This window comes from Guillardia theta, assembly GCF_000315625.1.
Source record: "Guillardia theta CCMP2712 unplaced genomic scaffold GUITHscaffold_196, whole genome shotgun sequence".
In the NCBI taxonomy this organism is placed as follows: domain Eukaryota; class Cryptophyceae; order Pyrenomonadales; family Geminigeraceae; genus Guillardia; species Guillardia theta.
This window is the reverse complement of record NW_005434480.1, coordinates 22,387-46,520: the sequence shown is the minus strand read 5'-3', so window position 1 is coordinate 46,520 and position 24,134 is coordinate 22,387. Positions and strand designations below refer to the sequence as shown.

Here is a 24,134-nt window from a genome sequence, read left to right as displayed (position 1 = left end):
GATCCCATAGCTCTATGTGTACAACTCTGATATCATATCCCTCCCTTGAATGCCCTTCTAACGACGTTGATCACCCCCACCCACTCCCAGCACGCTCATCTCGACTGATTCATCTGTAATTCACCAAAAAAACGGGGAATATAGGGAGAGCAGCTCGCCTCAGAGAGGAACTAGGCCACCGAGTGAGGCAGCACATGGTCTCATGGAGGCGAGCTCGATTCTAGCGAGGGAAGTCAGACTTGAAGCTTCCTGCTCCTGATGCAATCGCAAGATGATATGAGAGCCATTGAGGAGCGAGCGCAACTCGGAGGGGTCATGGTCAGGGGGTAGCACTCGAGGATAGCCCCAGCTGGTGCCTAGTAGACAGCCAGCGAGTATCTAAGACTGAGATGAGGACCCCTTGTGGACTCCCCCCCTTCGTGGTGGAGCTGCAGGGGACGCTGGGATGGCGGGGAAGGGAATGAGCCTGTTCGTGCTGCTAGGGGAAAGAGGTTGCGGTGAGGCTCGACGAGCATTGAGCAGGGGGCTGAAGCTTGCCACAGCAAACCTCCCCTTTATCGATCGTCTTTCGGGCAATGACAGTCGTCATTTTCAGTCTCTCTTTGCCATTGAGCTTCTGTTCATCAACAGTTATCTAGTGACATCAGTCTACCTTCAATACTTTCCTCCCTGCATCAGTTTCGCGTACCTGCCCTGCTCTACCTCCTCTCTTCACTGTCTCTCTCCCTCCTTTCGTCTTAGAACTACAAGGCCTCAAGCTATTCAACTTCACATTGACTTTATTCTCATCCGATAGAAGGAATCGCTCGTATCGAGCTCTACGAGGCAGACAGCAGCATCAGCCGCTGCCTGCCGGATCATCAAGCAGCCGCGCTTCTCACATTCCGTATGCCATGGGCTGCTGGCCGTACGCTGGAGTACCAACAGGCATCGGGGCTGCAGCGGCGTACTGCACGTCAAGGGCAGGATAGGCTTGAGGCAGGTAGACAGGCACCATCTCCTCGTCTACCGCCTTGCCGACAGCCTTGGGCACAAGGAGCTTGTAGGCGAGCAGGCCGAGCAGAGCTGCTCCGACAACGCCCCCGATGACGCCTCCGATGATGGCTCCGATGCTCTGACCTCCTGCTGGAGTCGTCGACGAGCTCGCGCTCGCCGGCGCGGACGCTGCTGACGAGGCCCCGACGAGCACAGCAAGCTTGCGCGGGTCTGTCTTCCATGCGAACATCCTGCTGCTGGCAGACAGCAGAGCGGTCTTCTGACCGTTGGAGTAGGAGCCCGCAATGGTGTCGTTGAGGTACATGTCGGCTTTAGTAGCCGACGACGTCGACACGATGAGCAGGGCCGGGCTGCTCCAGGTAGAGTCCAGCACGGACGGTCGGCTGGTGATGGAGTAGGAGTACGCGCCGCCGTCTGACACCGACAGGCTCTGCTGGGGTACAGCCTGATCGCCGAGCATCTGACCGAAGGAGTCCAGCACGAACACGGGCGAGCCTGGCTCGTGAGGGATCGGAGAGCTGGCGTTGATGGCGTTGGAGCCGTTGATGGGAGACAGCAGGGAGCTGTCTGAGCTCGGATCATACCCGTCCATCCTGTCCTGGAAGTAGAGAGGGTCTGCTGGGAACCTCCAAGGCTGGTACGTCACGGGGTAGGTCACAGTCGGCCTGATGAGTCTCTTGGTGAACTTGTCCGTCAGGTCGACCCCGAGGTAAGTCTGCTGGACGAGAGGGCGGTAGGAGTAAGTCGCTCCTCCGACCGCCTGTCCTTGGGCGTCGCCGTCAATGAGCCTGTTGAGGCTCAGCTGGAAGGATGGCCTGCTTGTCACTCCGGCTCCTCCCGACAGCACGTGGACTCCTGACATTGCGATCACTCCAGCCGCGTTCATGCTGTACACAGGCAGAGCTGAGAAGCCCGACGAGCCCAGCAGACTTGACCTGACGTTGAGCTGCCAGGAGAAGACCGCGCTGGGGATGTTGTAGGGCGTGTTGGTCACGTGGGCAGCCGCCGACGTTCCTCTCAGCCCGCGATCATCCGCGGGGACGGTGCCTGAGGCGGGCTGCCGGATCATGATGATCTCCTCGTCGAGCTGTGCCCAGACGTCTTGGTAGCTGCTGGAGGCTTGCAGGATCGAGCTGGGAAGGGTGATGGAGCCCTGCTGTGCGATATACCTCAGGTGCTGGTCGCGCCGGGTCAGAGGAGTCACGGCAGAGACTGGCGAGGACGTCTTGGCGACGGGAGCGGTCCATGCGACTGATGCTGCGAGCTTGTGAGGGGCAGCAGCAGTGCCTGCTTGAGCTCGAGAGACTTGGAGGAGGTTGCCGTTGAGGTTGTCTATGGTCATGATCTCGTCGTCGACGACGATGCTGTCGCCGGCTAGGAACCCGGAGGCGTCGAAGAGGATGATGCGGGATACGGTCGAGTTGATGTCTAGAGCGAGCTTGGACCTGGCGAAGCTCTTTTTGGAGACAGGGAGCAGCTGATGGGCCCAATGTACGTTACGAAAAAATTCCTTTTTATCGTATTCTCCTGCCGTGAACTTGAGGCGGACTTCGTTCTCAGAGGACGAGATGACTTGCGCTGTCCCCCCATAAGCATCCGCCGAGAACATGACGCTGTCGCCGGGGTATAGCGCATCACCGTGAAGAACGTCGAATCTCTCGTACTTGTACAGGACTGCCTTGTCTTTTTCGAATGAAGGCCCCTGAGTTTTGGTGAATGGAGTAACGTCCATGGAGTAGTCTGCGACAGCTTCGACTCGGAACAAACCATTTTTGCCATCAGCCTGGCAGATCCACACGAAGTCACCCGGGGAGTAGAAGTCGGACACTTGAGTGGTCAAGGAGATGCTGTAGGTAGCCTGATAATCTGTCACCTTAAAGGTTGAGTTGAGGAGCCTCAAACCCTCAACCTTCGAAAATGTACTCTCTGTATTTGACAGTTTCACAACTTCGGTTGGTGCGAAAACATTCGTCACAGTGATTGTGCTGTCTTTAGTGTTGATAGCTTTGACTTCCAGAGTAAGAGTATAGCCGTTGCTCACGATGTCTCCAACTACCAAGTCTGATACCCTTGATAAGGGCACCTCACATGGTGGGCTTGCACAAGATTTGTAATTTGTTCTGTACCGAGTGTTAAGATAAGCAGGCTTTGCAATGGTCTGCACCAGTGCTCCTGATGACACGCTGGTAGCCTGTGGGTAACCCTGAAAGTCAGGGATCATTTCTCGACGCACACTGCCGTCCGACTGATACTCCATCACCTCGAAGTACACATCATTATCCCACCCTGGAAACGCCCACAGCAGATCTCCGGCTTGCAGTCCGTAAGTGTTTGAGAAGTTCGCGTTGGTTGCCGTCTTATCGATTTCCTGCTCCAGGACTCGTGGGCTGAATAGATAGTTCACTGAGATCCCTTCCAACAAATCAGCTTTGTCAGGATTTGATCCAAACTGAGCTCTTTGGACCGTCAGGTTCTGGTAGAGATACCCCGATACAGTAGCCGTCTCAGCGCTCAATACCAACATCGCCTCATCAAACAAATCATAATAATTATATACCAGCAGGTAGTCGCCTGGCTGAAAGCCTGACGACTGCGTGTCCTTCACTGGGTCCTTCAAACGTAGTACAGTGTCGCTAAAGCTGATCGTAGCCAGCAGAACCATGTTTGACCTGTAGATTGACCGCCCCAGGCTCGCCCCAGTGGTCAGCTTCACCAGCACTCCCGTCGGGTGCGATGACGCCGATGTTCCTACCTGGGCTCGCTGGACGGTAAGTTTGTCGCCGGATATCGAAGTCACTGTCATGATCTCGCCCAGCACCTGGATGAAGGCCCCCGCAAACAACAGGCTCGCGTCCGATACAGTCAACGAGGTTTGATCCGCCGTCACGGCTTCCTGCAGCACGATGGGATACTTCTGAGACAGTCGCACGTACCCCACCGCCTTGAATGCGGCATGACTGGCTGCGATCGTCCCCTCTTGTCCTCGAAGCACAGTCAGCGACGAGGCTCCTACGGCAGTGACGTACATGACCTCCTTCTCTATCTGGATGTATCTGCCCGACGTGAACTTGGCGGCGTTTGACACGTCAATGCTGGTCGCGTCCCTTGCGACGCTCTTGAGCAGCACGGAGCCCGGGTTGAAGGTCCTGACAACGGTGCCTGCGGCGAAGGTCAAGGCCATGCTGGTGTTGAGCGCGCCTCGAGTGACCGTGAGAGTGCTCTGCTGGACGCTGATCGCGTCCACGAGAAGGACTTCATCCACAAGCCGCACGTAGTCGCCCACCTTGAAGCCCGACACTGACTGCACCTCCAGCACAGCCGACCTGGAGGTCTGCAGGAGCCGACGAGCCGCCTGGTCTCTGAGAGCCACAAGAGTCGTGACAGGGAAGTTGCTGAACGAGCCGTAGACTGCGTTGATGAAGCCGGGTCTGAGCAGATAGTCCACGCCGGTCACCTGGCCCGCCAGGTTGCGGACAGAGCTCTGATCGAAGGACAAGTCGCCCGGCCAGTAGAGAGGGCCCGGCTGAAGGGCGTCTGAGCTGGGGCCGTCGGTGAAGTAGAGTAGAATCTCCGCGCACGGATACGCTTGTCCTGCGTCCGAAGGAAACTCGAGCCTCAGCGGGTTAGGCGTGCTGGGAGAGAAGCCGAAGCCCGCGTTGAGCAGGACTGGCTGGTGGGTCCGAGCATCCCACCCGATGGCTGCCAGCGCCTCATCAGCGACCACACTCGACAGCGAGGCATCAAGGACTGTCGACAGGTAGGAGGGACAGTTGTCGGCCGCGCAGGTGCGGGCGGGGCAAGGGAACGTAGCACATGCGCTGCACTGCGAGGAGCCTGAGCAGGAAGGCAGCGGGTTGAGCTCCGCTTGCGAGTAGGCGCTTGTGCAGAGTTTGGAGCCCGGGCAGAGAGACTTGACAACAAACGACCCGCTGCTGCAAGTCGGCTGGACGTTTGCGGCCCCCTGGTTGAGCTCTGGCAGCGAGACGTTCCTCACGAGCTCGACCCGAGACGCGACCATCCCACTTCTCGGGTAAGCGCCAAGAGTGGGAGCTGGGCATGCCGGCAGCGACCCGGGCAGAGCGACGACGTTGATGCTCCACGAGGACGCGCGGGGGCTGACAGAGCGAGGCGGACGCGAACGCCTCGTTGGCTGCGATCTTGAAGATCAAGGAGCCTCGCGGGCCTTGGAAGCCCTGGCTGCGTCTTGCCGTGTAGACGTTGCTGGAGGAGTACGCCGACGGCCCGCTCGACACGCGCATCTGCAGCGTCTTGCGCGTCCTGTAGTCTCCTGCCGCTCCGTCCGCCGGCGAGCAGACTTGCAGCCCGTCGCGGTTGCTGGGCGAGTAGAAGGCGCTGGTCGCTACCGACTGCTCGCACGAGCCCGAGCACTCTCCGCTCACCGTCGCCTCCACCTGAAGCTCTGAGGCAGTGCACACCTGGTTGGCGATGGAGTTGGCGCTCTTGTCAGCACAGGCGCTGCTGGAGCATCCGCTGCAGCTGAAGGTCGCGATGGGTCCGGAGCCCGAGCTCTGGTATCCGTATCCCTCGTGGGTGATGAGAGCTCCGTCGAGAGTCAGGCCTGTCTGCTGTGCCACAGTGCCTGAGGCTATGACGAAGCCCGAGTAGACGTTGGTGCCCTGGTACGCCGTGTTGAGCGAGAAGAAGGAAGGCTTGCAGAGCGTCTGCTGGCTGCTGCTCAGGTCCGCAAAGTCTTGTCGGTAGCTCTTGACCGCCCCTCTGACGCTAAACTCCATGTCGACAACGATGGGGATATTGGCGTACCCTTGACCCTGCTGTACGATCTCGTAGCTCGGAAGGCTCGCGCCCGCAGCTTGGGAGACTTTGATCTTGAGCGCCTGCCCTCCTGGCCGCTGCGGAGAGCTGAACACCAGCACCGACCCGTCGCAGCTGAAGAGATTAGTCACGGTCGTAGGCCCGTTGTAGTGCACTACGCCAAGCTCCCCGTTGACCAGCCTCGACCCCGAGACAGGAAAGGACCAGGTGGGGACCGCCACGGCGTCGGCATGAGCGTCGACCAGACCGTTGGCGTTGATAGCTGACGGGCTTATCTTCACGCTTGTGAACCCGAACGCAAACCCCGACACCCCCTGCTGCGGGACCGTCACAGCTGTGACTCGAGAGCTGTTCCACGAGCTGCCTGCCCTCAGCATCGTCTGCGTGACTGCAGTGCTGCAAGCCTTGTTGAAGCCGACCACCACCGGCGAGTCCATGGTAGAGCGGAAGGCGGGAGCCTTGGACGATGACGTCAGCAGCGCCGACTGCATGCCAGTGTACGAAGAGGCTCTCGGGCCGGCCATGTGAACGTCTGAGGTCACGAAGCCTAGGATCGCCCGGGCGCTGCCGTCTGTGCACGGCAGGGTCACAGCTGGCGGATACTCGTACCCGGACCCTCCGTCGATGACCTCGATCGAGGTGACGCCGCCGTTGGCTGCTGTTTGAGCCCTCGCGGTCCTGCCTGAGGGCGGAGGCTCGATGGTGATGGGTCCTGTGCAAGACGACGGCGGTAGAGACGTCACGACTATGGCAGCCACGTATCCTGTTCCGACCTCAGCGTTGGACTTCCTCGCATCATATCGCTTGTACAGAGCGACCGCGGGGAAGACGGTCGAGTGCAGGCCAGTGAGGGAGTCGAAGTGATCTCGCTGGGGGTGGTACATCATCAGGTTGGAGTCTGCTGTCACCCGCAGACGAGAGGTGAAGTTGTGAGACAAGTGCGCTATCGCAAAGGCGTCACAAGGCGTGTTGGAGCTGGGGTTCGTAAGCGTCACGGTAGGCGGGAAGAAGTACCCTCTGCCCGCGCTGGTGAGGGCGATGCTGGTGATGGACCCTCCGCTGACAGTCGCGACTGCCGTAGCCTGAGAGCATAGAGAGCTGTCGGACGGACAGACCGGGGTGTTGGTCAGCCCATCAGCCACCCCGTCCTTGTCGGGACTGGAGATGGTGACCTGGACGTTGGCGCTGCAGCTTGTTCCTGGAGTCACGATCTCGATCAGCTCGATGCCTGACCTCTGCCCCTCGAGCATGAACACGCCCGACAGGCGCCTGCCAGAGGTGCAGGTGCCGTAGAACCTCCCGGGTCGCAGATAGCCCGAGCCCCAAGTAGAAGGAGGAGCAAACACAGGCCCGCTCCCTCCGACGCTTGTCATGGTCTCAGCATGGTTGACCGTCACCCCGTCGGGCGCCTGGGGTCTCTCGATGTCGCTTCCCTGGATGGTGCAGGTGTCGCCTGACGACATGGCACCGCCGAGCACAAGCATCCGCGAAGCAGCAGAGCCCGCTAGCCCGACGTTGCGAAAGCTGACGGGCGTCGCGAACTGAAACCTCGTCCTCTCTCGGATGGTCTTGGAGGCGTCGTCCGTAGAGGGAGTGACGAACGCGTTGGGGTCGCTGGGGACCGACTTGAACCGGTAGCCGGGGATGCTGATGCTGACGCTCTCGCCCTGTCGGATCCACTTGCCCTTCGCCACCTGCAGCTGCAGCTGCGTGTAGATGGTGTAGGGCTTGTTGGCCAGGTCGATGCTTCTAGGCTTGTTGCCCTTGAGGTCTGCCACCCAGTAGACGCCGCCTGCTCCCTGCTTGATGACGTACTCGCTGGACCCGATCATCGCTGTCATGCCGGTGTACCGACCGACCTGCTCCTTGGGCACGACCTGACAGTCGCTCAAGAAGGAAGTCGGAAACTCTTCCGCCACTACGAAGCATTGTCTAGCTGGGTTGTAGTCGAGGATAGACTGGGTGACAACGGTGCTCGTCACGTTGGTCAAGGAGACGTCAAACACTGGCAGCTCAAGCTGCTGGACTGTCGAGGGCAGGCCGACACTTGGCTTGAGCGAGGTGGTGATGGTGGGGATGGACGTGTATCCGCTGCCTTGAGACGTCAGGCTGGCACTCGCCACAGAGACAAGCACTCGTAGCTGGGTGTTCTTCCCGGTCACGGTCGCATAAGGATATCCGGAGTACAGCCCGGGGGCAGTAACATGCACAGCTGGGCTGGTGCTGTAGAGAGAAGAGATGGTAGCATTCGCCGGCAGGACTTGGTAGGTAGAATCGAAGACGATCGTGTCACCAGTTGCCAACGAGCTGCCTGACACGTACTGGACTCCCACCACCTGGTACAGCAGCGTCCCCGTTGCCTGATCGGTCGCGCCAGATGCCACAAACGTCGGCGCGGCTCCTGATACTCCCGAGCTCTCCGAGTATCTCCCGCTGATGACCACAAGGCCCCCGTGCCGCACTCGCACGCTTGTGACCTGACCGCCGGCTGTCACCGTGTGCTGATTGTTGCGGCACTTGAGCTGCATGCCGACATAGTCCGACGGTTGAAGGAGGTTGACGCTGGTGTTCCTGTAGCAGATGTCCTGCGTGTACCCTAGAGTCGTCGAGGCTCCGTTGGTCACCTTGGTCAGCACCAGCGTCTTCGATGGACCCCCGAAGGTGATGTCGCTGTCCGGAAGGCCCCACGGGCAGGACACGCGGCTCCAGCACAAGTCCTTGTTCTTGTTGTAGCCATCGTCATCCCGCGACAGCACAAACAAGCCGTCCACGTCTCCGTCTCCTGACCGATGCCTGTTCCCGTCCGCCACCCAGCCGTTGCTGATGTATGCTCGAGCGCGATCTTCCTGGTAGTAGTTGAGCTCCCACTCCAGCTGCGTGGTGAAGGTGGTGAAGGCCGGGTTGGGCGACGACGTCACGCCGAAGATGGGACCCGTGACAACGTCGTAGGCAGGCAGGTTGACGAGGAGCATGTCGCCTTCGTAGAGGTTATGCTCGGGAGTGACCGTGAACACGACATCTCTGCTGGGCTGCTCCTGGAGCTGCATGCTGGACTTTGCTCGGACCTCGTAACCACTGTCTAGCGTCGCAGACACAAATGATAAGCCGGATGTGACCGTCAGAGCTTGAGCGCTGGCGGCAGTGCCCTGGTTGACCAGCTGCAGCTGGACTGTGTAGATGGAGTGATCGTAGATGAACGCTTCTGCTTGCGCGCCGCTCCCGGAGCCCGACGAGTCGACGATCAAGACTTGCGGACGTATCGTGTAGCCTGAGCCAGGCGCTGTCAGGCTGATGGACGTGACGGTGCCGGAGATCACGGTCGCGGCTGCTGAGGCAGAGCTGCCGGCAGCAAACACTACCCCAGCAGCTGTGCATGTCGGCTTCGTCCAGAACTCAGCTCCAGGAGTAACGTCGCATATGATCACACTAGCAGACTGATACCCCGACCCTCCCGCTGTGACCTCCACCTTGTACAGGCCCTTGGATCGGCGAGCATTGACGTTGTAGAACGGGTCGTAGACGGAAGATGAGTACTGCGTTGACGCCCCGGTGTACGAGATCTGTATCGTGTTGTCGAGGTACTTGCATACGCTGTTGAACACAGCCGGAGGCGCTATGCCCTTGGCGCGATGCTTGTTGGTAGCGGCATTGACAACCTGCCCGTTCCTGGCTATCGTACATGGTATGTCCGATGATCCAGCGTTCTTCATGCTGATGAACGATCCGACTGTGATAGTCTGACCCGAGGCGAGAGGATAGTTAGGCTGTAGCTCCATCGTCAACCAGACTGTGCTGCCTGTCACATTCGATCCCGACCTGATGTTGGACGATATGAACTTGCGATCTGAGATGTAGCCCGCACACCCTGACGGCTCAGACGTGTAGCCGGCTACCTTCCTGGTCACATCATTGTTGCAGAGATACGACTGAGCTCCTCGGTACACGGCAGGTGCAGACGGTGAATCTACTGTCAGCGAGACCTGAGGGCAGGTCGCTTGTCCTGTCTTGACGTTGGTGAGCTGGAAACAAAACTTGTACTTGGAGTTCTGCTGCAGCGACTGTGACGGGCCCAGCTGAAACTGTATCGTTGACTTGTCATACGTCGCGTAGTTGTCTTGCGGGCTAGCCCCAACTGTCTGGAACAGCCCGCTGGTAAGAGGCGATACCCCATACTCATCGTACAAGGCTACTTTGGTACCGGAAGAGAACATGTCCAAGCCCGTCAGAGTGAAGGTCGTCGGCGCATTGATAGACTTGCTGGGTCTCAAGGTAATGCAAACAGGGTTGACAGCTCCAGGAGCCGGACTCAACTGCCCGATGTCATACTTGTTGAGCAGCTGCCTCGTCAAGTAGAGAGCGTGCAAGTCTTTGCGCATCGGCGAAGCCATGAGCTGTGGGCTCGACAGCTTGTTCTCAGCAAACTGACATGACACGGAGACAGAAGGGCTGGCCTGCTCCGTCACGCCATTCGTCAAGGTGTAACTCCATGCATACGTCCAGCCAGCATGCATGCAATTAGACGGTCGACCCTTGACAGGCAGCTGGCAAGCTCCTGGAGCAAGAGTGACTACAAGCACTCCTCGTGCTTTATCCCAGCTCGACTTCTGGATGTTGGGGAAGTACTGGTCTGTGATGGCAGCAGCAGACAAGGACGTCACGGCTGTGTCTGCTCCTGTGAGACCAGAGATGGTGATCTGAGGACTGTAGACGGAGCTCAACAGGTCCATGTTAGACCTCAAGGTGACGGTAATGACGTTCTTCTCCTGTACGACCGAGGTTGACTGGGCGATGACTCGAGTCAGGAAGCTGTAATCGTACGTCTTGAGCACGCACACGTCTCCGTCTGTCTCACCGTCCTCGAGGGCTCTATCGACACGGTTCTGCACCATGTTGACCGTCTGCGTGACCAAGCGGTTGCCAGGGCCAACACCAGAGAAGCTCATGGTCACTGATTGACAAGGGTTGGAGACCTTGGGGTTCTTGAGCCTGAGAGCAAACACAATGTCCTGCTGCTGAGGGATCGAGTAGTACATCTGACTTGCAACGTCGTCCTGGTTGACGGTCAGGACGGCTGATCCAGACGACCAGCTTGTCGTATGATGGAGTGTACCTCCCGTAATCTGGTCGATGAAGTGAGCTGTTGGCGGATCAGACTCGGGCTGTAGCTGCATCAGGCTCCAGTCGTATGACGGACAAGCCTTGACGAACAGCGCTGTTGTCGTTTGAGATCCCTGTAGGCCTGAGATAGTAATCTGGGCCAGGTTGTTCTGACCTTGGGTGTTGGAGAGTGTGGAGACACGAAAGTTGCTTCTCAGCGTCACGCAGATGTAGTTGGCAACGTCAGGACGGGTAGTCGATTGTCCGATCTTGTACTTGATAAACCCAGGACTCAGCACCGTGCCGACTGTGTTGCCGATGTTCTCTACAGCCTCCGCGCTCACCACGTCTCCTCCTTTCTGCATACTGACAGTCATCGAGCACGCCGGGTGAGCCAAGTCCAGGTTCCGCCAAGTCCATGACAGAGCGTAAGTACCGCGAGCAACGAGACTCAAGCTGCTCGCCACAGTGATCTTGAGAGGTCCCCCGCCACTCCAGTCCAGCCTTGAGCCTGGCCAGTAGTCGGCAAGGTCGACCTCGGTCGGGTTTCCAGTACATGTGTCGGTCAGCGGCGTCCCGCCGTTGAGCCTGTTGCTGACTAGAGGGACATAGGCTGAGTTGCTCTGCGAGCCACAGAGGCCCTGAATGCTGATGACCGACCCTACCTCGACGTTGAAGTTGGGCCGGAGCGTCACAAAGAGGTTGGTCAGTGAGCCAGGGTCGCTTGAGCTTTGAAACATCGACACCCTCAGCTTCTTGCCCACCACCTCCAAGATCCTCGACGACGAGTCAAACGAGGTCGGCGCAACCGTGATCGCTACTGACTTGGGTAACGTACAGAAGTCATTGGTCAGACACGCCTGGCCGGACATTGACACTTTGAGGTCTCGAGACGACTGAGGGTTGGCACCCGTCACAAGACTGAAGGAGAAGGTCAGCACCTCTCCAGCTTGGATGTAATGCCCGGGTATGAGCTGAAAGGTCAGGGTCCCGTCAGCCTTGAAGTCTGCTGAGCCGACGGTGTTGGCGGTGGTGGACGTTCGAAACCTCGCAGGCATCAAGTCCTGCACCGGGCTTGAGCCTTGGCATTGACACTTGTTCTGAAAGAGCCGCACGGGCTGACTGGTGGTAGAGGCTCCCGTCAGTCCGGTGAGAGTGATGGTGGTGGGATTGACGCCAGCCGAGTAGAGGGTGGCCGAGCTGATCAGAGTGACGGTGATGCAGACAGCTTGATTGGGCCCATCGTTGTTGCCTGACGCTGCCGCATAGACGAAGGCTGGAGGAGCTACGGTGCCGACGGCTCCTGCGCCTTTTCTTGTAGGGATGGGAGGGAGGTCCGTACCGAACCTCACTGAGCGATACTGGTCGAAGGGAACTTGATACACCAAGAGATCGCTCGTGCAAGGCGTCGACGGAAAGTCACTGATCGCCCTCACCGCACAGCCTCGTGAAGATCCAGATGCCTGATACACGGCCACATTCGCTAGCTGATACCAGTGCTCGTCTATCCCTCCGATGGGCGGGAGAGGGCCCAGCCCGTTCTGCTTGCCGTGAACGTCATAGTTCTGATACAAGGAGACCTTGCTGATGTACACGCCTGTGATGGGCTGGGATGAGGACATGAGGAGACGGAGCGTCTCTTTCTGTGAGTCCCAATGACACATGGAGAAGGAGTTTGCTTGGAGCTGCTTGAGATCGAAAGCATTCGACGAAAGGTCCTGGGTGATGCCAAAGCATCCTCCCACCCCCGGACCAGCCTCGAGCGAAGACTGGCTTGACACAGGGAGACCTGCTGCCCATGGCTTGGACACGCTCTCAGATATGGTGACGACTTGACCTTGCTTCATCCACATGACGCTTGTCTCTGCGCTGCCAGATCTGTATGCGCCGAAGATGTTCGATCCTCCTGAAAAGCGCGGGAGATAAACTTCGATGACGGTATCCGATGCAAGAATGTCACTCCCTTCGCTCCAAGCTCCCAGCGACCCCCAGTAGATCTTGAGGTCTGTCGCTTTGAGATCCGAGGCGCCTCCTTCCATCTGAAGCTGAGCCGTCTCAGCGACTGTGTACTTAATCCCAGACTGCGAGACGACAGCAGCATGCGCAGGACAGCTGATGGAGAGGAGGAGCAGCAAGATCGCCTGAGAAGAGGTCAGCATGGGAGCTCGTCGCGAGCAGGACAGCAGCACCTGCAGCCCAGACATGTCGGGGGGCATGGCGACCCTAGCGCAGCGCATGCGCGGGAGGGGAGGAAGGAGGCAGGATAGACCCACCCCTCTAAGTATCCGGCAGGGTGCCGTTGAAGTTTACAATACGAAGGTAAGTTGTCTACCCCTCCTTTTACCCTTGGGTTTACCACCAGACTAGGGGTAGGACTACCCCCTTGCCTCCTCTAGTTCGTGGCACCGCAGACCGCCTGATATCCAACTTATAATTCAATTTTTGTTACTTGCACTTTGATACCATCCTTCACTATTGGTAGGGTTTTCCAGTACCGGCTTCCGGTACCAAAAGGCTTTTACAGTGTATCTACGGGTAGTAACATCGTAGTAACTTCAGTCCCGCAGGATCTCCGGGCATATCAAGAGCTCTTGATATCTCTTGATATGCATCGTGACCAGGATTAAAAAGTACTTTTACAACATGTGCGCACGGACTCCACAAGCTCCGAAACGTTGCGTTCGAGCGGTTCGCGTCTGTTGCGGACTCTCCAGAGTTTGGGAATAGAATGTGTAGGTAGGGGTCAAGAAAGGAAGTGGAGATACCCCAAATTCTTTGATGACTCGAACGGGTACTATACATATGAGTAGGGTCCATGGTAAAGTGGATAACGGCGGGCGTTTGTGTGAACACAAGATGGTCTGATCGATTTCTCTACTTGAAATGTCTGTAACACGATCACATGTTTGTAACGCAACAATACAGCTTTTGAGGTATATCCACTGCACTTGTGCACATCAATTTCAAGATGATAAAGACTACGGGAATATCCACTGTTCTCCTACGCTAATCGAAAGAGACCTGCACACAAACACGCAAATCTTCTCTTCCAATCCAGACATTTAGTCATTCCTTGGTTTCATCGTTGGTTCACATTTGCCATCAGTTCTTCTTCCTGAGTAGACATCACGCAATACCATTAATCCGAAAGCCTCATCCACTCCGACTGTTACACACTTGTACATTTTATACTCTTGCAAGAACATTCCCTTCTATACATGTACAATCAGAACTGCAGCGCTTTCACACCCTTTACTACTCCCCTGTCTACCAATCAGTGCAAGAATGCTGTATCGCTATATCGCCTCCCACTCTGCATCGCTATCTCCATCAGGTGCCGGTCTGGCATGCTCAGAGACGATCGATGATCAGCCAAGCGACTCTTCGTAGACCTCATCCGCGCCTACAAGCCGGTCACTTGCCAGCAAGCAAGATGTCGCCTGGCTGCATCACCTGGTCAGCGTGGAGCTGGACTGCTTGTTTGGCTTCTCGTGTCAGCTGCGCGCTCGAGTTGACCCTCGCCCACCACTCGTCCGCCTGCTCGATCAGCAAGATAAGCCATCGCAGGCCCGGAGCTCCCAGCCCATCTCACCTCAGCCCGACGTTGACCAGCGACGGCGCTGGAGCTGGCGGCGATCGTAGGGTCTTGCCTAGCCTTCCTGCTCTTGTCTGCTTTACAAGGCTGCGGTGCCCCATACCGCGCAATGCGCTGGTCTGATGCACGGGACTCGGCACGCGCTGAGCTCGCAGACGATGTGGGGGACCTTGGAGCTTGCGGGGCTTGCGGGGCTTGGTCGTCCATGAAGCGGATCGATTTCTTCCCCACCGGAGACGGCAGGCTGGAGCTGTGCGGAGAGGGAGGCGTCGACAATCGCAGAGCTGACTTGCGTCTCCCGCCGGCCGTGAAGCTCGGCAACAAGGGAGCGTCGGGTCTTACAGGCGCTTCGGCATGGCGTTGGCTGGGCGTGTCTTCGGGCGAGCTTGCTTCTGCGGAGAGGTAGAGTCAGACTCGTCGGGCTCGGACGCTGCAAGCACTGATGACCTGACATGTCTAGTCTGATTGTCAGATGCTCCGGATGCTTCCTCGGCTGCTGCTTGTCGACGTCATTGGTCTGCAAGGACGTCACATGCTGAGGCCATGTCGAGACGTGTAACGCTACCAAGATCGGGCTGATCGCTCTCGAGACGCTTTCCACCAGCGAGCTCACGGCCATGCCAGTCATCATGGCCTTCACCAGATAGTCGCCGATGTCAGCTCCAGGCGGAGTTGTCTGCTTGGAGGCAGCGTGTGAGCGTGCGAGGGTCTGGTATGCTCGCATGAGGATGCAACGCGAGGGGTCTGTAGGACATACCTGAGAGTCGTCGCGAGCACAAGTCATTGGATGCTGTCCCCTTGCTAGCCGAGACGTCGAGTCAGCTCTGCGACCCAGTCAGAAAGCGCCCAAAGCCTGCTGCGACTCTCTTTCTTTGGGCAGTCATGGACAGTGCAGGAGGGGACTAGAGGGACTTGACAGGTCGGGCAAGCATAGGCGGTGTGGTGGGGTCTGTAGGGGAGAAAGGAACACGCGTGCGGGGAGCAGGCAGGGCCAGGGCCATGGAGTCATGGGCAGGGGCAGGGAGAATGGACAAGTAGGGCCATGCAGGTAGGACAAGGTGGAAGGATGGACTAAAAGAATGTTGATATGCAGTTGAGTAAACATCCTGCAACGGCTCTGTATGGTAATTATTGACTGTCAGCAGCTCGAAATGAAGTCTTTTTGCTGTTTTGCAGTCACGTTACGAGCTCGTGATTAGTCACGTGCTAATGAATCACTCATGGACAGAATAGGTCAAGGAGTGTGATCAAGTTGCGGTAACAATGATTCAAATTCTAAGAATCAAAATACATAGGTAGTAAGGAAGAAGAAACATTCAAATTCTTGAAATCAAGACATTCAGTCATTCCTTGGTTTCATCGTTGGTTTTCAGATATCACATTTGCCATCAGTTCTTCTTCCTGAGCAGACATCATCAAAACACATTTTCGGCGTATAGCTTATGATGAGAAAACCCATACAAGTAAAAGAGCTTTCTTTTCCAATGTTTTTCACTCATCCACTCGTTTACACACTTGTACATTTTATACTCTTGCAAGAACATTCCCTTCTATACATGTACAATCAAAACTGCAGCGCTTTCACACCCTTTACTACTCCCCTGTCTACCAATCAGTGCAAGAATACTGTATCGCTATATCGCCTCCCACTCTGCATCGCTATCTCCATCAGGTGCCGGTCTGGCATGCTCAGAGACGATCGATGATCAGCCAAGCGACTCTTCGTAGACCTCATCCGCGCCTACAAGCCGGTCACTTGCCAGCAAGCAAGATGTCGCCTGCTGCATCACCTGGTCAGCGTGGAGCTGGACTGCTTGTTTGGCTTCTCGTGTCAGCTGCGCGCTCGAGTTGACCCTTGCCCACCACTCGTCCGCCTGCTCGATCAGCAAGATAAGCCATCGCAGGCCCGGAGCTCCCAGCCCATCTCACCTCAGCCCGACGTTGACCAGCGACGGCGCTGGAGCTGGCGGCGATCGTAGGGTCTTGCCTAGCCTTCCTGCTCTTGTCTGCTTTACAAGGCTGCGGTGCCCCATACCGCGCAATGCGCTGGTCTGATGCACGGGACTCGGCACGCGCTGAGCTCGCAGACGATATGGGGGACCTTGGAGCTTGCGGGGCTTGCGGGGCTTGGTCGTCCATGAAGCGGATCGATTTCTTCCCCACCGGAGACGGCAGGCTGGAGCTGTGCGGAGAGGGAGGCGTCGACAATCGCAGAGCTGACTTGCGTCTCCCGCCGGCCGTGAAGCTCGGCAACAAGGGAGCGTCGGGTCTTACAGCCGCTTCGGCATGGCGTTGGCTGGGCGTGTCTTCGGGCGAGCTTGCTTCTGCGGAGAGGTAGAGTCAGACTCGTCGGGCTCGGACGCTGCAAGCACTGATGACCTGACATGTCTAGTCTGATTGTCAGATGCTCCGGATGCTTCCTCGGCTGCTGCTTGTCGACGTCATTGGTCTGCAAGGACGTCACATGCTGAGGCCATGTCGAGATGTGTAACGCTACCAAGATCGGGCTGATCGCTCTCGAGACGCTTTCCACCAGCGAGCTCACGGCCATGCCAGTCATCATGGCCTTCACCAGATAGTCGCCGATGTCAGCTCCAGGCGGAGTTGTCTGCTTGGAGGCAGCGTGTGAGCGTGCGAGGGTCTGGTATGCTCGCATGAGGATGCAACGCGAGGGGTCTGTAGGACATACCTGAGAGTCGTCGCGAGCACAAGTCATTGGATGCTGTGGCTGAGGGGCAAGCAGTGTCGTGGGTTCTGCGGCAGAGCGAGGAACACGCGTTCTAGGGTTAAACTGGAGAGGAGGGGGAAGGGGTAAAGATATCAGTCTCGTGCTAGCTAGAACCTGGTAGGGTAGGGCCATAGGACCAAAGTAGCTTCCCTCACACGACCCTGGATTGATATCTTGTTTCGGTTGAGTGAAGCTTCTGGTACGAGATGGTCATTGAAAGGTGGTCCACGTGATCAAGATCGAAAAGACGTCTCTTGGCAATAAAGTAGCCGCCATCTCGTGATTGATGACACCGCGGGGGCCGAATCGGCCGGTAGAGGCGGAAGGGGCGACATATCAGTGGATCATTGAGTAAATCTTCTGGTACTTGATGGTCATTTTAAAGAAGGCCTATACCAAAGCGGAAGTAACTGGGCCTGGTGGGGGCAGAAAGCCGGATACTAGTTGTAACGGTAGTAACGAAGTTGCGCTGCAGCGAAGTCAGCAGGGAGAGAGATCTGATGTAGCGGGTAAGTAGGCGAGAGAGGTAGGAAGAGAGCGAGCTGTCACAGGTACGATTTGCACGAGTGATGGAATGATGTACAAGAGGAGGCCCATGGCATGATCTCACTCCATGATAGCTGTGAGAGACCTACAAGACAAGGTGGTCGACAACTCTGTTCCATCTGTTGTAAGATTTTGCTGAAGAATGCTCAAGTCAGTCAGAATCATCCGAAGTGAACTGACTAGAGATTTCAATTTGACTTGGACTGTGTTGAAGGGTCTGATCTTGGATTGAAATGTCAGCTGTTCAAATCCAAACCTGATCTTCAATCTTGAAGGTACGAGGGCGACATCGCTAGTTAAGCTGTTGCTCTGTTGATCCAGCAGTGAGACAAATGACATCGCCTGTTGCATGTGCACCAGACATCCATATCTTCATGATTGCGTCAGGGTCTCTTCAGATGGATATGTCGGCGGGAGAGGAAACTTAACGCTTCTCACGTAGAGAAGCTCGAATGGAGCACAGCCGGTAGATCGCTTGACGGATTTGCCATGTCATCAACCTAGAGGGAGAAGACGATCCAGATCATATCTTTGTTTGTTAACACAAGCGCGGAGAGATTCGATGAGCGCAGAGTGGTTACTTGCACAAGGTGGTGCTGGAAATGAGGACATGTTTTGACCTGCAAGAGCACAAAAAATATCTTTCTGGTAGACAGAAGTGAAGATCTGACATTATCTCGAATGATCCAACCTTCCAACAGCGTAAGAGCATTGAGCTTTTTTCAGAGCTCTGCCAAGGTCAGCTCAAGCCTCCGCAGGAACGAATAGTATTGAGCAGGAGTTGGCAGGAAGAGAAGCTACGGTCTTCTCGTACAGCCATGAAGGCAGCAAGGGCTCTAACGGCTACTGGGGCTCTGAAGTCGACCCCTGTTGGACGACAGAGTGTGCAAATTACGGGAGGTATCTGCTGTACCGGTACGATTGGATGAACCTCGAGGAGCAGGCAGCAGATCTAAGCGGACGCACGAGGGATGCTCGCTCGTGCGGGAGGAGCCTCACCACCCCTGGTGGTTCCCCTCGACTATAAAAGGATCGTCAACAACTGCTAAGGTGGTCTGTCCTTTCCCTTGCTGTGTGTGCAATGAATTGATAGTGTGTTGGTGTTATCAAATAAACTTCATGTCTCTACTCTTCACCTTTGTGTGTCAACCTGCGGAGATGCCTTGAGCATTTGCTGTAGACGTCTGCGACCCGTGAAGCTTCGAGGCGTAACAGATTTGAACTTAGCAAGCAGATTGTCTCGTTCAATCCGTGCTCGATTTAATTGAGAGAACCACACAAAACAGCCTACTCTTGCTAACAACGACCCCTGTCATCTCTGCTAACTTAGCGCTAACAAACCGAGCTTTTCCACCCTTTACTACTCCCCTGTCTACCAATCAGTGCAAGAATGCTGTATCGCTATATCGCCTCCCACTCTGCATCGCTATCTCCATCAGGTGCCGGTCTGGCATGCTCAGAGACGATCGATGATCAGCCAAGCGACTCTTCGTAGACCTCATCCGCGCCTACAAGCCGGTCACTTGCCAGCAAGCAAGATGTCGCCTGCTGCATCACCTGGTCAGCGTGGAGCTGGACTGCTTGTTTGGCTTCTCGTGTCAGCTGCGCGCTCGAGTTGACCCTCGCCCACCACTCGTCCGCCTGCTCGATCAGCAAGATAAGCCATCGCAGGCCCGGAGCTCCCAGCCCATCTCACCTCAGCCCGACGTTGACCAGCGACGGCGCTGGAGCTGGCGGCGATCGTAGGGTCTTGCCTAGCCTTCCTGCTCTTGTCTGCTTTACAAGGCTGCGGTGCCCCATACCGCGCAATGCGCTGGTCTGATGCACGGGACTCGGCACACGCTGAGCTCGCAGACGATATGGGGGACCTTGGAGCTTGCGGGGCTTGCGGGGCTTGGTCGTCCATGAAGCGGATCGATTTCTTCCCCACCGGAGACGGCAGGCTGGAGCTGTGCGGAGAGGGAGGCGTCGACAATCGCAGAGCTGACTTGCGTCTCCCGCCGGCCGTGAAGCTCGGCAACAAGGGAGCGTCGGGTCTTACAGGCGCTTCGGCATGGCGTTGGCTGGGCGTGTCTTCGGGCGAGCTTGCTTCTGCGGAGAGGTAGAGTCAGACTCGTCGGGCTCGGACGCTGCAAGCACTGATGACCTGACATGTCTAGTCTGAGATCGGGATGCTTCCTCGGCTGCTGCTTGTCGACGTCATTGGTCTGCAAGGACGTCACATGCTGAGGCCATGTCGAGACGTGTAACGCTACCAAGATCGGGCTGATCGCTCTCGAGACGCTTTCCACCAGCGAGCTCATAGCGATGTTCTGTACATGGCTAGTAAGCTATTCATGACATTGCACGGCCATGCCAGTCATCATGGCCTTCACCAGATAGTCGCCGATGTCAGCTCCAGGCAGAGTTGTCTGCTTGGAGGCAGCGTGTGAGCGTGCGAGGCTCTGGTATGCTCGCATGAGGATGCAACGCGAGGGGTCTGGAGGACATACCTGAGAGTCGTCGCGAGCACAAGTCATTGGATGCTGTCCCCTAGCTGCTAGCCGAGACGTCGAGTCAGCTCTGCGACCCAGTCAGAAAGCGGCCAGAGCCTGCTGCGACTCTCTGTCTTTGGACAGTCATGGGCAGTACGGGAGGGGACTAGAGGGACTTGACAGGTCGGGCAAGCATAGGCTGTGAGGTGGGGTCTGTAGGGGCGTGCGGGGAGCAGGCAGGGAGCGAGGAACACGCGTGCGGGGAGCAGGCAGGGAGCGAGGAACACGCGTGCGGGGAGCAGGCAGGGGTAGAACAGGGAGGAGGGGCAGAGAGAGAGACAGGGGCAGGGGAAGAGAGGGACAGGGACAAGCTGCCGCGAGGAGAGGAGACTTGAAAAGTTTCAAACGTAAAGTCCTACGGGAGGTTGTCAGCTAGGACCCGTAGTATGACCCACGTCTTAGATTGATATCTTGCTGCGGTTGAGTAAAGCTTCTGGTACTGAGATGACGGTCAAAAGTCAACTCGCGGAGCCCTCGTGACATTTTTACCACAGCCGAGCCGAGCTTCGGCGCTTGATATGACATGTCGGTTACAGAGCGTAACGGAGAATGGGGTAGGGCCAGTGAAGACCATGATATCCGGTGTGCCAGCCAGACAGCGGTAGAGAATTAGCTGAGGTGATTAAAGGGAGTTATTGTTATTAAGGGGGGGTTAATGTTATTAAGGGGGGTTAATGTTATTTAGAGGGTTTATTAAGGGGAGTTAGCCTGTGTTATTAATAGTAAGAGGAGTTTGTTAATGTTATTAAGAGGAGTCTGCTATTAAGGGGAGTCAATGCTATTAAGACGAGGTTTAAGAGGAGTTAGGGTTTTACTATGACCGTACGGGCAACAACCAACCATCAGATCGGAAACATGATCCGCCGCACGTTTGTTTCATCAGGGCAGGCTTGTGTCTCAACATATAACTGCGTCAGTTGCCTCCTCTGTTGGGACGGCGAAGGTAAGTGAAGGTATCTGTCTTTTCTCTTCTCACCGTATGGCCTGCGCGACCGTAGAGTGTGGCAGGGTCAAGCCTCCTCTACTGAGTCTCCTGATTGTCGGCGGTCCACGTACTGATCGCTTGGGACACATACTGGGGGGCGGAAGGATCCAGGGCGCCGGTGACCGTGCCTGAGTACCTCTACCCGGCCCGGGTGTCCCGGGGCCCGGCGAGTGCGTTCCGAGTTCGGCGACTGACAGTCAGTTCATCACGTCTGTGCAAGACTGGGACTGGGAGAGTCGTGAACCGTGCGGAAGGACGTCGAGACTAGTTCAAGGTTCTCGTTCCGAAGTCCACCTGGATCTTTGGACAGTGTAGAGTACCAGCTCAGTATCAAGCGCTCATGCCTGGCCTTTTCGATTCCCTCTGCCTCCGAGCCTCTGCAAGGCCCTTGAATGCTCATCAGCGCCTCGCATGCTCGCTCCTGTATCTCCTGGCTGGCATTACAGCCTCCATGCCTCCTGTCTTTCCGATCTTGTCCCTGATCTCGTCGTAGCTAGCAAGGAGCGCATGTCAGTGTATTTGGGAGACTCCATCATGCCCTCAGTCTACATGCCGTCAGTCTTCATGCCTTCAGTCTACATGCCGTCAGTCTACATGCCGTCAGTCTTCATGGCGTCAGTCTTCATGGCGTCAGTCTACATGGCTTCAGTCTTCATGCCGTCAGTCTTCATGCACCGTCAGTCTTCATGCCATCAGTCTTCATGCCGTCAGTCTACATGCCATCAGTCTTCATGCCGTCAGTCTACATGCCGTCAGTCTTCATGGCGTCAGTCTACATGGCTTCAGTCTTCATGCCGTCAGTCTTCATGCACCGTCAGTCTTCATGCCGTCAGTCTACATGCCATCAGTCTTCATGCCGTCAGTCTTCATGGCGTCAGTCTACATGGCTTCAGTCTTCATGCCGTCAGTCTTCATGCACCGTCAGTCTTCATGCCTTTGGTCTTCATGCCGTCAGTCTACATGCCATCAGTCTTCATGCCGTCAGTCTTCATGCACCGTCAGTCTTCATGCCGTCAGTCTACATGCCATCAGTCTTCATGCCGTCAGTCTTCATGGCGTCAGTCTACATGCCATCAGTCTTCATGCCGTCAGTCTACATGCCGTCAGTCTTCATGGCGTCAGTCTACATGGCTTCAGTCTTCATGCCGTCAGTCTTCATGCACCGTCAGTCTTCATGCCGTCAGTCTACATGCCATCAGTCTTCATGCCGTCAGTCTACATGGCGTCAGTCTACATGCCATCAGTCTTCATGGCGTCAGTCTACATGCCATCAGTCTTCATGGCTTCCTGTACCTTGTTGCAGGTAGCGAAGTCGTGCATGGCTGTCAATACGATCGCCTGATTCCACCTTTCTCAAGAAGTTGTCGTCTGATCTTGCTGCCTTGTCCTCTCAGACCAGCTCTGCAGCTCGTTGCATGCTTTTTCCTTTATAGCCACACCCCACTGGATCGATGGTCCTTGCCAGCTGGGTGATAGCAAATATTCCTCCCTCCTTGATTGGCTTCGTTGCACCTCCGGCTGATGAGAGATCAGCATCGTGTACGCCTCATCATGATCTCCGCCATCGCCGGAGCCATCGACTCTCCTTCTCTCTTTTCTCTTCTCTCCCTTGACTCGCGTCTCGTACTCGTTTCCCTTCCGTTCCTTCCACGTACGGTCACCACCTGGCTCGACTCCCGGCCCAGCATCATTGATACAGGCATCAGATGATAGATGATACAACTACTTGTTCTCCGTGCTCTCGTAGCAGCTTCTCAGCGGAGTACGATGATGCCCAACTTGTGACTGGACCGTCAGCTCAACGGTCAGAGTTGGGCCGAAAGGCAAACTGCGAAGCCGAGTGGCGACTCTCGTTACCGCTACTCAGACCGTACCGTACTGTCTCGGCCAACTCAGTCGCCAACGAGTGGGCGCATTGTGACTTTAGTCTCTTTGTAGTTCCTTCGACTCTCTGACCCGTCAACAGCGTCGCGAGAGTGCTCAGTGCTCCTGGAGTCACACTGATCAGAGGCTCCGGGCCTGAGACCGGTTCCGATGATCAAGGAATGAACTAAAATCACACTCGTAATCATCACAACACACCAAGTTAAGCATTTCAGCCAAGTTAAGCATTTCAGCTTACTGTCATCACGTCACTCCGACACTGCCGGGTCAGCATCATGGCACGGCATCCAGTCACAGTAGACCGTACGGTCTGGAGCTCCGCTTGAACAAACACGCAACAGTACCGTCGTGAACTTCTCAAGTGACAGTCACGCGGTGCTCAGTCTGGGCCTCACTGAGTCTGTCACCGGGTCGGGACACTGAGGCTCCGGGCCCTGATCCGGCGGGCCCGGCGACTCCCGGGCCCGAGGGTGACTTTCAGAAATGATATGGACAGAGCACCGGTGGCTGGCATATCTTTGGAACACCCTACCTATGTAGATATGCACGATTGCAGGCGCAATCATGGGGTACTCTGGCACAATGGTGGTACTACCCACCTACTTTACAGGACCGTTGCGTGTAATTCGGAAGAACCGATTGTAAAAAGGAGAAGGAGGGGTGAAACAATGGGGATAAAGGGGGGTGGTGTTTTAAAGGGGCGTGGCGCGTTGTAAAGAAATGATGGGGTTGTATGTCTAGGGGGTAGTCAACAACAATAGAAAGGGTGGGGGTACTTTATGTGATTGGGGGGGGTGTACGGCGAAGGATGTATCAGTGAGGGGGGTGGCTTTAGGTAGGGTGGTACGGATATGGCAACAAAGAGATGTGAGGAGGGAGAGGAGAGGAGAGGAGAGGAGAGGAGAGGAGAGGAGAGAGGAGAGGAGAAGGAGAGGAGAGGAGAGGAGAGGAGAGGAGAGGAGAGGGAGGAGAGGA

At 56.4% G+C, this 24,134-nt stretch overlaps 4 protein-coding genes across 4 annotated transcripts; 1 reads left to right on the top strand and 3 right to left on the bottom strand.

Moving 5' to 3' along the window:
• Nucleotides 1-877: 877 nt before the first annotated feature.
• GUITHDRAFT_120756 (hypothetical protein) lies at nt 878-13,103 on the bottom strand (the record flags this gene model as incomplete). The annotated part of the gene is made up of 3 exons (XM_005819984.1): nt 878-4,968; nt 5,012-13,028; nt 13,077-13,103. The coding sequence occupies 3 exons, from the start codon at nt 13,101-13,103 to the stop codon at nt 878-880; spliced, it is 12,135 nt and encodes a 4,044-aa protein (XP_005820041.1).
• A 1,198-nt stretch (nt 13,104-14,301) lies between these two features.
• Nucleotides 14,302-17,198, bottom strand: GUITHDRAFT_120755 (hypothetical protein; the record flags this gene model as incomplete). Its single annotated transcript, XM_005819983.1, has 12 exons — nt 14,302-14,424; nt 14,480-14,874; nt 14,930-14,999; nt 15,048-15,191; nt 15,240-15,306; nt 15,938-16,032; nt 16,110-16,223; nt 16,273-16,356; nt 16,412-16,806; nt 16,862-16,931; nt 16,980-17,123; nt 17,172-17,198. The coding sequence occupies 12 exons, from the start codon at nt 17,196-17,198 to the stop codon at nt 14,302-14,304; spliced, it is 1,728 nt and encodes a 575-aa protein (XP_005820040.1).
• A 1,937-nt stretch (nt 17,199-19,135) lies between these two features.
• On the bottom strand, nt 19,136-20,815 carry GUITHDRAFT_120754 (hypothetical protein; the record flags this gene model as incomplete). Its single annotated transcript, XM_005819982.1, has 9 exons — nt 19,136-19,264; nt 19,314-19,397; nt 19,453-19,847; nt 19,903-19,963; nt 20,012-20,068; nt 20,132-20,200; nt 20,249-20,318; nt 20,686-20,729; nt 20,780-20,815. The coding sequence occupies 9 exons, from the start codon at nt 20,813-20,815 to the stop codon at nt 19,136-19,138; spliced, it is 945 nt and encodes a 314-aa protein (XP_005820039.1).
• A 967-nt stretch (nt 20,816-21,782) lies between these two features.
• GUITHDRAFT_120753 (hypothetical protein) lies at nt 21,783-22,617 on the top strand (the record flags this gene model as incomplete). Its single annotated transcript, XM_005819981.1, has 3 exons — nt 21,783-21,951; nt 22,002-22,439; nt 22,490-22,617. The coding sequence occupies 3 exons, from the start codon at nt 21,783-21,785 to the stop codon at nt 22,615-22,617; spliced, it is 735 nt and encodes a 244-aa protein (XP_005820038.1).
• Between the last annotated feature and the right edge of the window lie 1,517 nt (nt 22,618-24,134).